Genomic DNA, 18,234 nt, shown 5'->3' with positions numbered 1-18,234 from the left:
TGGTGTATCTCAAAAATAAAACTATGAAAACATTCAAAATAAATTTCCTTTGGTGGGAAAAAAGTTTGTGCAACTTTTTTGTATTTACAGTTTTGAGGGATAAGCCTCTTAAATTTCTCTAACTAGAAATATATGTTAAAAAAACAAAAACGATTTTAAATTTTTTTGTAGTTTATTGCACTTTTTTGCAATTTATGTAATTACTATGCACTTAATGTAGACATATTATTAAAATTTGGGATATAATGGTTATATTGATGTATAGCAACTTGAAATGCTCCAAAAAATGGCTCCACAGCATGTAAAAATATAATATAAGCTCTGGCGGACTTGGTTCTATGGTAGGTCTTAAAGGGTTAAAATAAGCTGACTGGGCTTCATAACCAAAGCTGAGAAATTTTTCATGCTCATCAAAAAGGATGCAGGTCGGAGTCTCAGTGAAACCTGTTGACCCCAGTATTTTAAACGAGGTTCAGTTTCTGCTTCTCTTTTTGTCAGACTGAAAGCATATCCACTGTACGCAGTGCCAAAGTCTATTGCTATGATGTATGAATTATCCATTGTGGAAACAGTGCTGAAGAGCAGCAGTTAAAGAGTATTTATGAACAAACCAGGGGGCGGACCTCACTGAACTCCACCCCCTGGTCTGTGGAGTTCAGTGTAACAGTCGTACTTGTGTCAGACTGGAAAAAGACTTTCACTAAACAAGACAAGACACACCACGATGAGTACTCAAAGCAGGTAAGTGCATTATATCAACATTTATCATCTGCATAAACTGGCAGATTTAAAGGTTACACTAATTAAAACTATTTAAACGTGAAAATGCCTGAATGCAATTTGAAGTTTTGTTTAACAGTTTTCCTTAGTTTGAAATGATATGACAGAGTATGAAGTGCGCAGATAAGGTTTAGTATTTTTCCTCTCTGGATATCTGCCTAAATATCTGTGATATCAGTGTTTCCTCTTTACCTTCAAATTAGACATTGTAATCAAGCAGCAGCTCCACAGGAGCTAAGTTAAGGATTTGCTCTTTTTTTAATATCATTTGATGTTTCTGATCAGAAATGTTTTAAATTGCTTCATTTACATGGTTTTCACAGCTGAGCACAGGATAGACTGCATGAATTATACTCTATGTTGCTATATGATCATCTCATCATAAGATTTTACATTTTAGAAAAGCTCAATAAACATTAAAATTCTGAAATGAATTCTTCAAAATTGTTTTGTGTATTGTGAATAACTTTTCTAAAATGGTTTTAAACAGTTTGGCTGAGATGGGAAAAAAACTGAAGTTTCTCATTTCTTCTTTTTATTTGATCCTTTTTTTTAATCTGTTCACCAAGACTTTTGCTTTAATATGTATATTTGTCTCACAGTATGGTGGTGAAACATCAAAGTCTGCTGTAAAAACTCATATAATTACACTCATATTGTTAAAGTATTTTAAACAGTGAAATTTTAGTCTTTTGCAGACTGGTATGCTTGATAATACATATGCTTAATTACACTAAAAACATGAATTTTCTCTCACAGGTCTGTGAAACGTCTAGAGGAGGAACTGAATTCAGTCATACAGAGGTACTGTTGGCATATTCTTGTGAAACATCAAAGTCTACTGTGCAAACTCACATAATTACACTAACATTGTTAAAGTATTATTTTAAACAGTGAAATTTTAGTCTTTTGCAGAGTGGTATGATTGATAATACGCATCAACTGAAAACTGACTGAGATTAATTTTTCAAAATATTTTTTCCCAGTTTCAGTGAGTAAAAATCTCTCAAAAACAGTCAAAAAATCAGCACTGAACACTGGACCTATGTTATTGATCGCCAGCAAGTGTGAGCATCTCTATAACCTCAATAAGGGAGGTTTTAGCTGTTTGTTCGTCTTGAAATTTAGGTTTCTCTAACCCACACCTGCCGCCTGCAATGACCTGAGCACAGAGTCTCCTGGCCCTTTGGTGCCAGGAGATTAAAGTGGCCCCACTAAATGCTGAGTGTCCAACGCAAACTTCCTTAATTGCCTGATCACCACCATGCCATGTAGGTTCACCGCCTCCATCTGGGACTGAAGGAACTGCAGGATGTGAGAGTGCAAGACAAAGGCACCAGCAAATATTATCACTGCAGCTTCTGAGCTTGGGTCAGAAGCTGCAGTGATACAAACGTAAACAGACACACAATGCCTCGACATATGGTACCACACAAAGCGCAAGTGGTCAACGATCGCTGGTTTTACTTCTGTACAGCCATTTTATATGTACGCTTTTGGGCATGGATGGGCTAGCTGGAGTTTCTTAAAGAAATATTCATGTGTCATAACCAAGGGGTGGGGAATCATTACATATGGAGAGGTAATGTAAATATACCAGAGAACATAACAATCTTCCTAGGAGTGGGCGTTTTACCAAATTCATTGCAAACCCAGGAACTCTACAGGCCTCAGTGAGCAGGTTAAAGGTTAATAATGATGACATCACAATTAGAAAAAAACTGATCAAGCACGGCTGTTTGGACGGGTTGCGAGAGAACTCTTCTTCCATATAAAAGAACATAGCTAAATGGTTTAGGCTTGCAAAGCTGGGGGTGAACAAAGCATAAGACTTCTGGCTGATAAAGTGACACATCACTGCAGGTTACTGCTGCTAAAGTTTGTTCTACAAGATGCTGAATCAGGTGGTGGACTTGTACACAAAACTGTAGATACAGATGTATTTCTAATCATAGAGCTGACTGAATATATTGCATATCGTGAATAACCTCTATATTATGTTTTTAAACAGTTTGGCTGAGATGGGAAAAAAACTTCATCAGGCAAAGTAAACATTTTTTCTTTTTTTTTTTTTGCCTGTCCCATTTGGTTCTTTAGCCATCAGAATTGTTGTCTGAAGACCAACAAGGATACCAAATGGATTTATTTTGCCAAATGGATCATCGTGGCATTGCCGTATTGGTCCATTTGATCGACCTTTGTTTTTATTATTTATTTTATTTTATTTTCAGATGTTACAGACGGGACAGACATGAGTGAGGGATAGGAAAGGGAGAAAGAAAGAGGAAGGAAAAGAAAAACAGAAGGGGAGAGGGACAGTGAGAAAGGGGGAAAAAATCTCCTGGATCACCTGTTGAGAGAGAAAGAATAGAAAACAAGCAAAAACAAAACAAAACAAAGCAACACAAACAAAACACCATCGCATTAATCTAGCTAAGTGTAAACAGCAGTAAATACTAAATATTGAATGTTGTTGTGCAGCACGCAGGACAGACAGCGCACAATGTGTTTTGAAGTAGCAGCCAAGAAAGGTGTAATTTAAGTCTACGAACAGTGAACACCCAAAACATTTTTTTCTCATCTTTCATAAAAGTCTGAAGTTTCTCATTTCTTCTTTTTATTTCATTTTTTTTAATCTGTTCACCAAGAATTTTGCTTTACATGCTGTATATTTGTCTCACAGTATGGTGATGAACCATCAAAAGGAGGAACTGAATTCAGTCATAGAGAGGTACTGTTCGATTAATCTGGTGAAACATCAAAGTCTGCTGTACAAACTCACATAATTACACCTACATTGTTAAAGTATTTTTAACAGTAGCATTTTAGCCTTTTGCAGACTGGTATGCTTGATAATACATATGCTTAATTACACTAAATACATGAATTTTCTCTCACAGGTCTGTGAAACGTCTAGAGGAGGAACTGAATCCATTCATACAGAGGTACTGTTGGCATATTCTGGTGAAACATCAAAGTCTACTGTACAAACTCACATAATTATACTAACATTGTTAAGGTATTATTTTAAACAGTGAAATTTTAGTCTTTTGCAGAGTGGTATGATTGATAATACGTATCAACTGAAAACTGACTGAGATTAATTTTTCAAAATATTTTTTCCCAGTTTCAGTGAGTAAAAATCTTTCAAAAGCAGTCAAAAAATCCTATGCAACACTGGTCCAGTGCAGGACACTGGTCCAGTGTTGCATACCTTCAGCAGGATTGAGACAGATGACCACCCTTATCCCTGTAAATCAACTGAGCATGGAGTTCACTGGAGTTCATGGAGTTCCTCCAGTGGCTCAAAAGAAGGATGCCAAAGGGTGCCATGGAACAGATCAACAACTTCATAATAGCTTAGTAACAGTGATTTACAATATCAAACAAAACAGATTTATTTTGTTTAAAGAAACAAATGTAGAATTTAAACTGTTAGTGTTGTTTTCTATATGTATGGTATTTAAAAAAAAAAAAAAAAGATTGATCTGATATTGTTCACAGAATCTGCGTTTAACGATGAATGTATGATCTGATGCGTTTTAACACATGAATTTGTTTGTTTTTAAATAGTTTGGGTGAAATGGAAGAAGTTTACAAAGTGAACCTCAAACAACCAGGGTAATTAGATTTCTGCAATTTTTATGGACACTCATGAACCAGTATTTCTATCCACTGTCGCTCAATATACACGTCCATGATTATTTAGATCATTCTGTTCCTAATATTAGTTCATTTTAGACTTGAATTTTTATCCTCAAATTTTTTTAAATTAATTGTTAAATTTCTTCCAAAAAGGCACAGACCATTTTTACACACTACTATTTTACTAAGAGATTGGTTGTAAAAAATAACATTAAAAGGGGATGAAAATTGAAATTGAACCTGTATCGGAATAACTTCTTCTTATTTTATATGTTTTAACAGTTTGGCTGAAATGGAAAAGTTTTACAAACAGAAACTCCAAGAAGAAAGGTAAACACATTTTAATACATAAAAGACTTAAAAATGCTTCAAATCCACATTCAGGCTGTGCTTGTTATGGTCCTGGGTCATTGACCCGGTGTTTTGTGTTATTTGTGCCTCCCTTATGTTTGCTCTCTATGTTTCTTAGTTGCTCTGTCTCCCCTGTCAGCTGTATCACCTATTCAAGTCTGTATCTCAGTGTTATGTTTCCTGTTTTACTTTGAAGTTCTGTGTCCTACGTGAATGTATTGAGTTTTGCTTCCCTTTGGTCTCACCATGTCTGATTTCTCCCAACTGTGCGCTCCTTCTGTGTCTCATTCCCCTCGTTATTCCCCAGTGTATTTAAGCCCTGTGTTTCTCTGAGTCAGTGTTATGTCCTCTCTCATGTGTCTGTGTCTCTTGGTGAATATTCCCATATGGAAAAGAAATAGTAAAACCTTATATGACTTAACTCATGAAAGTGGCCACTTTCTCATTACTTTCATATATTGTTTTAGTAAGTATCCAAAACATACAAGTTTCATTATAGAATTTTTCAAGGGATCTTATATGGGCAGAAATCTGTGCCATCAGAAACTGAATTTGAATAAGTTCAATTTGAATTTGAATTGCTCAGATTGAATCTGAATTGTAACTTGAATAAATGCTTTTGAAAACTGAATTTGAATTAGTCTAATTTGAAATTGAATTTATGGTTTGAAAATAATCATCACTAAATTGAAATTGAATTTTATATTTTGAAAATGAATTGATTTGCTTTGAAACTGCATTTTATCCTTTAAAAATTCAGCTCTCGAATAATTTCAGTTTCACTTCTCACCATTCAGTTTCAGTTCTACAATTCAATTTCAGTTCCAAAATTCAGTTTTTTGGAACTTACATCCGGTTCCGGTTCAAGCGCAGATTAATAGAACTACGTTTTACTAGCGGACCGAAAGTGTTACTGACGGGAATCTACAGCGTCTTGAGCTGAATTAAGACTTCAGAAGTCATTCGTCATGTCGAATGACCAGCGGATGAACTCTCAGGTTGGTAATAAATGTATTACATGTATAAGAACAAGCGTCATGTTAACAAATGATAGCCGTAAGGTAACTTTTATGCTTATTGTAGCTAAAAACGCTAATTTAGTGTAGTTTGCCCTGAATTCAGCTTTGACAAACAAATATGATCGACTGTTTCTAGTAGAATTCCAAAGTTGTCATCTTGTACCCTCTCAGAGTACCCCCTCTGTATGCTTGCAGAGACCCCTACAGTAGGGAAACATGCAAAACGGTGTCCAAACCTTTGTATTTTAGCTTTATTTATGTCTTACACAGCATCCCAACTCTTTAGCTAACTTAATAACTTTAGCTAAAGTGAATAGTTAGTCTAATATATTAGTGCAGCATTATTGGATCACCTCTGTTTGAAGTGATATAATATGATATACAACTATCACTGTGTTTAACTACCAGAATAATTCTTAGGGTACTGAGTGCATGCTTAATTAGATTTTTTTTAAAGCATACTGCTCCATTACTATGTTTGACAGGCTGAAGTTGTCGGGTCACCTCCTAAATCGACCATCTTTTACAGGTGTTTTGTGCCAGAAATGGAGTGTCCACTGAAGACTGAAGATACTGAATCTCTACGCCTTGCCATTGATCCCTCTTGTGCCTTCATCTAGACAAGAGACATTAACTTAACCACTCTCATATGCTCTGTACCTACATCACCTTCCCTGACAGTTGTAGCTTGGCTCATCTGAGGGTGAAATTATAAGAATGTGTTATTTTGCAAAGTGCTCTCTAGGGTTCCTAAATAAAATATGGCATTGAGGTCATTTCTTTTGAATTAATCCCTTCTTCTGAAATATAAGAACCTCTCCTGGTTTTAATGGCACTTTGGATTTCCTTACTTTCTATTCCACTTCCAAACCCAAATAGATGCTGACAAGCTGCCACAGTAACATGGAAGAGGGAAAGACATTGGAAAGGACTACTACAAATAAACCTAATGCCTAACAATGAAAAATGTAAAATAAGAACAATGATAATAATAAAGATAAAAGATGAAGTAACAAGTTTTTAGTTTATTCCAAATGATCATCCAGATGTCTGTGACATATGATGACAAACACCATAATGGAAGGCCTTAGTCATCACATGCTTAAACTCATCATATATTTTTGCATATGCTGAACAGGCAGTCAGACATGCTATACCTGTGGGGTAGAAAACTGCATGAACACTATACGGCAGGGGTCTCAAACTCCAGTCCTCGAGGGCATGGAACAGTTGCATGACACTGGCCCTTGAGGACTGGAGTTTGAGACCCCTGTCATATGGAATATGACAGGTGTGGTTGAACTGCATGAAGACTCTGAAGTTTCTCTTCTCTTCTGGCAGGACAGGAATGTGGCCTTGTCCTGTGAGCCACTGTAAGGATGTACTTAGAGTAGAAATGGACTATCACCGGCCTCAGGCTCTTCACCCTTTTCAAAGACAAAGCAGTCATTTAGATAAAATATTAGATATTGTTTACCTGTAAATGCACAAAGTAAATTTTGAAATGTAATTATTGTCAAGAGTGAACAAGCACTGATAGTGTAATGTACAGCTGTGGCCAAACGTTTAGAGAATGAGAAGTGTTGTTTGCTTATTTACAAAGTTTGCTGTTTCAGTGATAGTTGAATATCATATTATATCACTTCAAACAAAGGTGATCCAGTAATGCTGCACTAATGAATTAGACTAACTATTCACTTTAGCTAAAGTTATTAAGTTAGCTAAAGAGTTGGGATGCTGTGTAAGACATAAATAAAGCTAAAATACAAAGGTTTGGGCACCGTTTTGCATGTTTCCCTACTGTAGGGGTCTCTGCAAGCATACAGAGGGGGTACTCTGAGAGGGTACAAGATGACAACTTTGGAATTCTACTAGAAACAGTCGATCATATTTGTTTGTCAAAGCTGAATTCAGGGCAAACTACACTAAATTAGCGTTTTTAGCTACAATAAGCATAAAAGTTACCTTACGGCTATCATTTGTTAACATGACGCTTGTTCTTATACATGTAATACATTTATTACCAACCTGAGAGTTCATCCGCTGGTCATTCGACATGACGAATGACTTCTGAAGTCTTAATTCAGCTCAAGACGCTGTAGATTCCCGTCAGTAACACTTTCGGTCCGCTAGTAAAACGTAGTTCTATTAATCTGCGCTTGAACCGGAACCGGATGTAAGTTCCAAAAAACTGAATTTTGGAACTGAAATTGAATTGTAGAACTGAAACTGAATGGTGAGAAGTGAAACTGAAATTATTCGAGAGCTGAATTTTTAAAGGATAAAATGCAGTTTCAAAGCAAATCAATTCATTTTCAAAATATAAAATTCAATTTCAATTTAGTGATGATCATTTTCAAACCATAAATTCAATTTCAAATTAGACTAAATCTAATTCAGTTTTCAAAAGCATTTATTCAAGTTACAATTCAGATTCAATCTGAGCAATTCAAATTCAAATTGAACTTATTCAAATTCAGTTTCTGATGGCACAGATTTCTGCCCATAATCTTATATCTGTTTTTACTCTTGTATGCTTTTCATACAAGTTTCACACAAGACAGATACAAACTTTATAAGATTTATATATATATATCTTTTCCATGTGGGTTAGTTTATATTTTTCAGTTTACTTTGATCCTGTATCATTTCCATGTGTCGGCAATAAAGCTGCATTTTGAGCTTTTCCCGTGTGTTATGAGTTCTCCATTTTGGGTCATCTTCCTGCCTGTACACAGCCAAATCATGACAGTAGTGACAGCCCACTTTTATAATTTGATAAATTTTTTTATTTATTATTTTATTAATAGAAACATGTGTGTCCTCACAGCGACCTTCATAATATTTTGGAACAGAGATACATTTTTTTCCTTTTTCTACCCTGTACTCAAGATTAAAAAATATATGTAATTTAGAAACTGACATGCAATAATAAAAGTGCAGATTGCAGACTTTTTAGGTATTAGCTGTTTAAATTTTGCAGAAATTACAGAAGTATTTTATACCTTAATGTTAGAGCACGCCAATGTGTCAAACACAGCGATGATATTTATATCAAGGTATTCATGTTCATAACTTTTAATTAAATGACTACTTGTTGTCTTTAAATGTGATTTTCTCAGTTTTCATTTTTAAGGAACTCCTCTGTTGGTGTGGCTGTATGCTTGTGAACACAGAATTAGTTTGGTGGATGTATTATTATTTTTAGATTCAACTAAAAATAAGAATACTAACTCCGAAGGTCATGAAAAATTATTAATTTACAATTTTTCCAGATAATAAAGAAAATTGAAATCACTCACGAAACAAAAAATATCTTATTTATAGTCATGTGAACTGTGGAGCACAGAAACAAATCATTTATTTGTACCAAACACTATTCCACAGATCTGCACATGAAAAAACTAAAGAAGAGTATAAATCATTCAAAGACAGGTAATGTACAGAAACATGGATTTAACAGTGCTCTGTATGATGGTGCAGACATCACCACCTTTTTTTTTCCATGTTCAACATTATCTATTATTATTATCAGAATGGCAGGGGAGGTTGATCTTACACTAAAGACGGGGAACTCTGAAAACATGAACAACCCAGTGAATGAAACCAGACTGAAAGAGATGTATAAAGAGCTGAGGAAGGACTGGGCTAGAATCAAGCCTGAAATGAAGCAGGCCGCTCAGAGCGACGCAGAGCAAATCAAAGTTGGCATTCAGGTACATTATACAGTCTAACGAGGTGAGATCAGAGTGTAGTGTGAACTTTTTTTCATGTATAAAAAATATTTTCATTCCCTCTGATGATTATAGCGCAACTTTCAATATGGGGCAAAGCGAATAGAGCAGAAGAAGAAAGAGATAGAGTCAGTATTTAACCTTAATGCGGACAGCACTGAAGCATCTCAGAAGGTACTAATGTGTTTTGGATGTGTTAAACATGATCTCTAAAGCTATGTCCATACGTACATGGGTATATTCGAAAACACAGATTTTTCTATGCATTTGCACCTTTCGTCCACATGTATACGGCGTTTTCAGTCACTGAAAACTGAGATTTTTAAAAACTTATTTTTTTGGGAAAATCAATTTTTGCTTTTACATGTGGATGAAAACTGAAAAAACGCTGCATCAAAGATGTGCGCCTTTTTTGACATCACACTGTGCACCACGTTATTGTTTCGGTGAAAAGAATTTCTACAATGGCGGACTTACACAAAATACTCTTACTGTTAATTTTGCAGTGTTTAAATGCTTACTTATACACACAAATATATAATGAATATACACACAAAGTTACTTTCCCTCCACACATAGGACTCAGTTCTGCTTCTATGCGCCATCTTTGTTTACTCTTTCCCACCGAGGCTTCTAGACTTCGATTGGCCAAAACACAGTTAGGAATATATCACCACCTGTTGTTTTGGCATGTTCCTGGCAGTGTTTTCCTTCATTTTGGGCATTTACGTGTGGACGTTTTTTTTTTTTTAAAAAACGAAAATCTCCGTTTTCAAAAATACCTGTGTGCGTGTGGATGTAGCCTGAAGCTTCTGTGATAAAGATCAATGACAGGTTTCATTATTTGTTTCAGGTTCATGAATACACAAAGTTAACCATTCAGAACCTTCAGCTTGCTGTTTACTACAGTTTCAAAGGCACTGCTGCTCAGGTTTGTTGGAGTTACCGATACAACATTACACACATTGTATATACACAACGCTGTGCATTTGTGGGACAGGAATCAATCACAAGATGTTAAATTGTGTGTTTAATAAGAAACAGTAACTTAAACAGGACATTGGTTTTTTTTGGACTAAATGTTGTTTGTAGCCATGTAAACTTGAATAATTTCTCAATGGCAGGGGTTCCACGGACAGGAAGGTGAAACTCATAGCTTCAATAAGCTTACCCAGAAGTGCAGCTGGCTGAGCAGCTTATTGGTGCTGAACAATCCCCCTCTTCAGCCTGACTGGAAAAATCATGATCCAGGGCAAGATGCTTGGAACGTTTTCCCACAAGAGATCACAGCTGAATCTGCCACATCACTCTGCCAGGACCCCTCTGAAAATGTTGTTGGATATAGTTGGACATCCCAGCATCCAGACGTGAACCAGAGTGAAGATAATATGATGACGTGAGTTCCAACCAAGGTATGGAAAAATTCATTGGGTCCAAGAGGTAAAACCTTACTAAGACATCACCCCACCCTTCTGAGTTGTTGGGGTTAGTAGAGGTTAAAACAGCTGGGTAGGGATCTCAAGACTGCACTGTCGGTGATAGGTGGTGTTTTAAGTCACCACCTGTGTTCATCCCTGAACAGAGTAAAGGTCTACAGAATCTCACCACTGTGAGGAACCTTGGACTCATTTTTGACCAGGATATGTCCCTCAATGTACGCTCCTATTAAACAAATATGTAGGACTGCTTCCTTCCATTTGAGCAATATCTCTAAAATTAGAAATATCATGTCTCAGAGTGACCTTTAGCTAGTTATGCTACAGTAGTTGTAGGCTGCTGGGGATTCCCGTGATGTATTGAGTATTTCTTCTTCAGTCACCTTCCTCACTCACTATGTGTTAATAGACCTCTCTGCATTGAATCATACTTATTATTAATCTCTGGCTCTCTTCCACAGCATGTCTTTTATCATGTCTTCATTCTCTTACCACAACCGGTCGCTGAAGATGGCCCCGCCCCTCCCTGAGTCTGGTTCTGCCGGAGGTTTCTTTTTTCCCTTCCCACTTCTCCCAAAGTGCTTGCTATATGGGACGTATGATTGTTGGGTTTTTCTTTGTATGTATTATTGTAGGGTCTACCTTACAATATAAGGCAAATGCTGTTGTGATTTGATGCAGTATAAATAAAACTGAATTGAACATGAACTCCTGTCCCCCTCTGTTGACACGGCCCCATGAGCTCCCTGCATCACCTCGCCACTGCAGCAGGCCAGAAGCCACAAGTTCAAAAAAAAAATTCCCTTAACTGACAGTAGCACTACCTTTGTCAAAGTGGAGGGTGTAGTTTGGTAACACAATCTGTCCTCAGGTTGGGTATTGTTATATTTGAAATTATCTTTTGCTCATTATTTCCTCAACTTTTAAACAGCAAGGATTAACTGAAGAGAAAACTGCTGTATATGAATAAAGTTGAATAGAAAACAAGTGTTTATTCAGCTTTTGCCGTTAAAGGAACTTAAGTCAAATAAACATTATGACTACAACTAGTCAGGGACTCAAAATGGAGAGCAGAGGAGAGTCCGGTCATGATAAGTTAGGCAAATCAGTCCCACATATCTTAGTAAAATACAAATGATTTGAATTTCAAATTTGACATATATTAACATGTAATATTCATTACAGTCTGCCAATTGCCAGATTATGCTAAATGAATATTAGGAAAGTAACTGGTACTTTGCAGAGTTCTAGCTAGCAGTAGCCCAGCTTAACAAAAACAGTTAAAATTCAAATATGACACTTAAAGATGATGTATTTTGATATAAATACTATTTCTTTTACTAGTTATCATGTTATTTGTTCTAACATCAATCTAAAACTTAATATTTAACCGAATAAAACTTACCGCACCAGCAAGAAAAAATGGCGACCGAAGATTCTGGAATACGAAGCTCCACAGGAAATGAAGGTGTGGTCTAATTTAACACCCACAGTGTTAAAATGCAGTAACGACTAAAACCCACACTAACACGTTTCAGGAGTTGATTCCTGAAACGTGTTAGTGTTATTTTAACTCGATTAAGTGTTGAACTAACTCGGAACTCTGTTGAATTCTACTAACACTGAAAAATCAACACTGGCATTTTTTGCTGTGGTAATTTGACTTTAGAACAAATTTAGTAGAAGGAGTAGAAGATGCTACTTAGTGGGATGTGAGTGTGTGTTAATCTGTCAGAAGGATAAGCTGGAGCTCCCACCCTAAGCACAAACTCTGAGGGGCTCAGACCACAGAGGGAGCAGCTGGAAACGGACCAGGTGGAAGCTCAACAGTATATGTAAGGTCATAAGTCAAAGGTGGGTTGTCCTTTATAGCAGGTAGACTTGAAGCTGGTATAATATTGTTTTTACAGCTTAGGGTGGAAATTTTATCCAGTGTCATTCTGTTATTTAGCAAACAGAACATGTCACCTGGTCCTCGCCTGCTTTTATTTGAGTTCATTAATTCTGTTCATTGGCCGAACAATAGAGTCTGTTTGCAAGATGGAGTGTTCCCAAACGTCAGTCTGCTGTTTTGTTTGCTCTGAGTCACAAAATGTAGGAATGAGGAGCAAATTCAACACAGAATTGAGATCAAATATCTCGTTTTTCTCAGGATTTTTTTTTCAATAATTCAATAATCTGAGCTAAGGAGACACTGGAGCATCATGAAAGGAGAGGCAAAACGAAACCATCACACCATCATACCAGACAGTCAGCATGACTGATGAGTGTCACATCATCATCTAAATCACAGGTGTCAAACGCCAGGCCTCGAGGGCCAGTGTCCTGCATGTTTTAGATGTGTCCTTGTTCCATTGTGTGTCACATCATCATCTAAATAAATGCTGCAGTCATAATCCATCTTACAGGAGACCTTGATAATACGCTGATATCTTTGAAACAGTAAGCAGGTTGTTAAACTCACAAGGCAACTTAGTTAAACAACTTTGTCAAAGTGGAGGGTGTAGTTTGGTAACACAATCTGTCCTCAGGTTGGGTGTTGTTATAGTAAAGATTACCTTTTGCTCACCATCTCCTCAACTTTTAAACAGCAAGGATTAAAGTGCTTCAAAAACTGGAAAGAAAACTACTGTAAAGAAATAAAGTTGAATAGAAAACACAAGTTTTTATTCTGCTTTTGCTGTTAAAGGAACTTAAGTTAAATACACATTATGACTACAACTTGTCAGGGACTCAAAATGGAGACCAGAGGAGAGTCCGGTCAGGATACGTTAGGCAAATCAGTCCCACATGTCTTAGTAAAATATAAATGATTTGAATTTCAAATTTGATGCAAACTTTGTGCTCATGTAAAATTTGCAGTCTCTTCTTTGTGTTGTGTGCTGCTTCAGTGCCAAGATAACCTCAGAGCAAATAAATAAAACCAGATTCTACTGAAGCTTTCTGCACTTCATGGGATTTCATAGTTTATTTAGAAGTCTTTATAATGTGTCTGGAAAGGCTGCAGGCTGCAGGGGGCTCACCTGCAGCCTGCAGCCACTGTTGGTCAGACAGAAATTTTCCAACATTTATTCTCTGATTTTAATCCCAAAACATGTTAATGACATAAAACTGACTGCTATTACAAATCTCTAAAATGTCAGAACCAACCTTAAAAATCTTTTTCAAGAAATGTGTTGGCATGGCATTGTTTGGGCAAGATGATGTCTTTATACCATTACAAAGTTCTTCTACCTGATTAAAACACACAGGCTCAAACTGGTCAAAGGCAGTAGAGCAGCTGAATTTTGTAAAAACTTCATGTGAAGGTAGGGCGGTCATACATCAGAGTTGTTCTATCTTATTAATGAAAAACTGCAAAAATCTTTCACACGTTTCTGTGGAGCTATTTATACGAGAAGCAGGGGAAATATTCAGGGAAGTCAGTTACTGAGAAAAGAAGCCGGGGGTTGTTGGAGCTATTCTCAATAATATTGGCAAAGGATTGTGTGGGAGCGTTTCATTCGTTCCATAAGGAGTACTTTAGTCTCAGTTCTCAAAGAACAAGCTTTGGGTGATGAAAGACTCCAAACAGTCTTCTGTGAAGTTGAAGCTATATTGATCGACAGACCCATCACCAGAGTTTCAGATGACTCATGAAGCATTGATATGAATGATCTTCATATCAGGAAAAAGTGTAAACAGGTACAGTACATGGCAGAGTTGTTTGCAAGATGCAAGAAAGACAAAAATGGATGAGGACTAAAAGATTTCTTATACCTGGAGATAGTGTCTTGATTACAGACGCTACAGCTCCAAGAGGATCATGGATGATGACAAAAGTCTTAAATGTAAACCAAGATGCAAAAGGCTTGGTGCGTTCTGTGAGACTACAAACAACGACGTGTGTTTTGGAGAGGCCAGTTGCAAAACTTCTTTTGCTACTGGAAGAGAAATAACATCATGAACAGAGATTAAGGACTTGCCTGAGGGAATAGCTCCTTTTTTTATAACTTTAAAGTAATTGTGATTGTATGCACAATCAGGGGCCAGAGTGTTGGAGCTATTTATTCTTTATTTTTGTTATTTTGAGATTTGTTAAAGTTTGTTGTTGAGTTTATTTGTAGGTTAATATTGGTTTCATTTTGTTTTGGTCTGTTGTTTATCTTGTTAAGTCAGCCAGGAAGAACTGTAGGCAAATTTAGTATAAATAAAGGGACTGGTATATGACCAGCATGCACTTAGGTGGGCCTATGGTTTTTTACCAGAGCAGGAGAAGCAGCAGGAAGGAACAAAGATGGGTATGTGTTATTGCTTGCCAAAATGGATAAATAAACCATAAAGTACATTTGGATCTTTAGTTTTAATATTAGTAAAGAGATTTGTATTTAGGAGAACTTGAAATGTTGCTGGGGTAGACTTTATCTCCCCGTGAACCTGATCTGGACGTGCAGAAGAAAATGGATGGAGGACTTGCAATGTCTCTTCAGTAAAGTGACGCTGAATATGAGGGGTACTTGAGCCACAGTTAGTTTCTGTTGCGCAGACGTGATTATAAAAGCTGTTGTTCTGCTCCGTATTCTCTCTGGATTCCTGTTGAATTGTCAAACAGCACACAGCTCCCCCTCCTGAGCTTTGCTCCAAGCAACCGTCAATGGAAACTAGAGGGATCACTGATCCTCCTCCTAATTAACCTTTAGTGCACTTTATGAAAACAGTCTTAAATCTTCCTTACACTCATTGGCTGTGTGTTCACTTTTAAATCACACATATTAAACATAAAACAAGCAAGCTCTTTACTGTTATTGTTAACCTTTTATTCTGTGGCTGGGAATTAAAGACATAATCTGGCTCTAATTGGCTGCTCTGGGCCTTTTCCTGTAATTAGAAGCAACAAAATGAAGCTGATGTTACAGATTTCAGCTGTTACACCTCTTCCTGTGATCTGTCACTAAGTCCTTCTTATGTATGTTATGTTAGTATAACTAACTTTTGCAGGATATCACAGGTTGTTTTTATGTGCTGTTTTCACAGCATCAATCAAGAAGGTCACACTTTTCTGCTAAAGAAAAGGTTTATGATTATATTATATTATTTATGATCCTTGATACAAAATTAAAGTTAGTCACAGTCTACAAATCATCACAGTGCAATTGTTCTTTTTTCCAGCCTGTGGGTAACAAACACAAACAGCTGTGTGGTCATTCAGCTTTTTGGACTCTTCCTCCTCTATAAGAAGAGATATACATGTGTAAAAACTGTAATCAATACAACTTTATGCTTATCTTTGTGTATCAAACAGTCTGGATGAGAGCAGAGCTGCTTTGATTAGAGACTACAGACTTTGCATAACATAACAAAAAGAAAACACTTTGCTAGCCTGGAAACATCTTTCAAAGTAAAGGCTTCACAATACAAATGTTTAAATGGGGGAGTATAGCTGCCTCCACTTCATATGGGACAGATGTGAGGCGTGACACAGAACACTAGACAGTGGTGTATCAGAGCAGGTTTTAATGTTCCGATAAAAGTAAAATGTCACAAACTCCTCAGGAACAATTCTCATGTTTTCATGATTATATTCCTTCATCTGTGCATGTGTATAACCCATCTTATGGAGTTTAAAGAGGACACTGAGATGATCGGTAAGTGTAGAATTTAACGAGCGGCTGGAATATGTTGAAAGTATTTCACTGTTTTGTCTTTTTTTTCTAAAAACTTAAGAACTGATCAGTCATTTGTATGATCTGTGGGGCTCAGGCTTTAAATGTGGTAATGTGTAGGCCTGCGCCTGCTGCCTCTCTCTTACTAGGTCAGTAAATATCAGCAGTTATATATATTTGCAGTAAAGTAACATAGAGATTCATATATTATTGTATATGAATATATTACTGATGGGACATGAGGCCTGCTGAAGGCAGCCAAGCTGGGGCCAGACTCAAGGTCAGGTGAAACGTGTCACGTGCAAACTAAAGCTCTTCTGCTGCCACCTACTGGCACTTATTCTTTTGTGACTTTTTCCACAGTGCATACACTCATTGGCCAGATTTTTAGGCACACCTCACTAGGTGTGCTAGGCCAGGTGAATCTCAGAGAACATAAAAATAATCCATGCACATCCTCTTCACCCTGTGGGGTAGGTGCAGATAAGGAGCAGGTATGGATGAAACATTACCTGCAGCTGAGTTTATTAAACTCCACCAAGACAGCTGGTGACGCAAATCTAGGCTAGACCGTCCAATTTCACAACCTTGCACTTCTGGGCTCCTCGGTCTCCGAAGGACCTGGCCCACATAGACTGCGAAGGCCAGGTTCTTCGCAGGATGCAGCCTAGGAATTGGGAAACAACTTCTGAACATGTTGTTTTAGTTTCATTTTGTTCATTTGTTTGAAATTTTAGTGTTATTAAAAGTTTTAAGGGATTTTTGTATCTGATATTTGAATGAATAATCTATAAATTGTTTTTTTTATTTTTTAATGGAAAGTGACTTTTTAAATTGTCAGCAGAGCATTCTTTAAACATGCAATCAGTTTGTGTTCTTGAAGAAAGTTTCATTTCTTGTACAGTTTCAGCACAGAATGAAAACAAAATGGGAAAATGTGTTTTAAGAGAAATGAAAGCTCACAAATTTGACTTTGGTGTCATTGCTGCACACATTCTATCACTTGGTACACTATATTTCAATGAAAATCAGACATACCATTTTCCACTGATATACAGTTCAATTGCATATTTACCTTACTCTTTTTATAAAGGTAATATAATGACTGAAGGATGTGTTTTTAAACTGATAAAACAGGTTAGCTATCAGTACATCAAAACTGAAAATGTCTAGAATGGCTTGAATTTAAAAAGTCTTCTCACATTTATATTACACATGTACTGAGACAATATTCTCTCTTTCTTTTCATGCTCACCACCACTGCACAGGCTGTAACTTTATCTGTATCCTTAGGTCAGAGCCGGGCCACTATTTACCAAGGAATTAAAGTCTGAATAATCATATTTATTTTATGCCCCAGTGATGTACAAATTGACTCTTACTTCAAACAACTTCAAACATCCTATTCAGCAAGTAGGCTGCACCTCTTTTGTTTTTGTTTGATCTGATCACTGAAATAAACTGTACATAAGTGCAGTTCAACACGTGTCAGCACAGCAGACGGCTGTATTCAGAGAGAGCCGAGGACGTTTTCACGCCTAACCCTAACCCTGACATCCTCCAACATCTGTCTCCTGAGGGGCACCAGGCAGGGATGCCCACTCTCCCCTTCACTGTTTGCAATTTT

At 36.8% G+C, this 18,234-nt stretch overlaps 1 protein-coding gene across 1 annotated transcript; it reads left to right on the top strand.

Annotated features, from left to right (window-relative positions):
* Positions 1-694: 694 nt before the first annotated feature.
* On the top strand, positions 695-11,567 carry LOC113018498 (uncharacterized). Its single transcript, XM_026161566.1, has 13 exons — positions 695-741; positions 1,540-1,584; positions 2,792-2,827; positions 3,464-3,511; positions 3,681-3,725; positions 4,354-4,401; positions 4,708-4,755; positions 9,183-9,230; positions 9,331-9,511; positions 9,605-9,703; positions 10,383-10,460; positions 10,654-10,941; positions 11,427-11,567. Exons 1-12 carry the CDS (start codon positions 725-727, stop codon positions 10,927-10,929), a joined length of 969 nt encoding a protein of 322 aa, XP_026017351.1. The 5' UTR covers positions 695-724; the 3' UTR covers positions 10,930-10,941; positions 11,427-11,567.
* Positions 11,568-18,234: the final 6,667 nt, after the last annotated feature.

The sequence above is a fragment of the Astatotilapia calliptera genome, unplaced genomic scaffold, assembly GCF_900246225.1.
Source record: "Astatotilapia calliptera unplaced genomic scaffold, fAstCal1.2 U_scaffold_9, whole genome shotgun sequence".
Classification (NCBI taxonomy): Eukaryota; Metazoa; Chordata; class Actinopteri; order Cichliformes; family Cichlidae; genus Astatotilapia; species Astatotilapia calliptera.
This window is presented reverse-complemented; position numbering and strand designations above follow the sequence as displayed.

Bases quoted from the DNA above. Each gene is read 5' to 3' on its own strand.
- LOC113018498 (XM_026161566.1), top strand. The intron at 2,828-3,463 runs GTAAACATTTTT...TTTGTCTCACAG, and splicing joins AAAAAACTTCATCAGGCAAA to TATGGTGATGAACCATCAAA. The intron at 4,402-4,707 runs GTAATTAGATTT...ATGTTTTAACAG, and splicing joins GTGAACCTCAAACAACCAGG to TTTGGCTGAAATGGAAAAGT.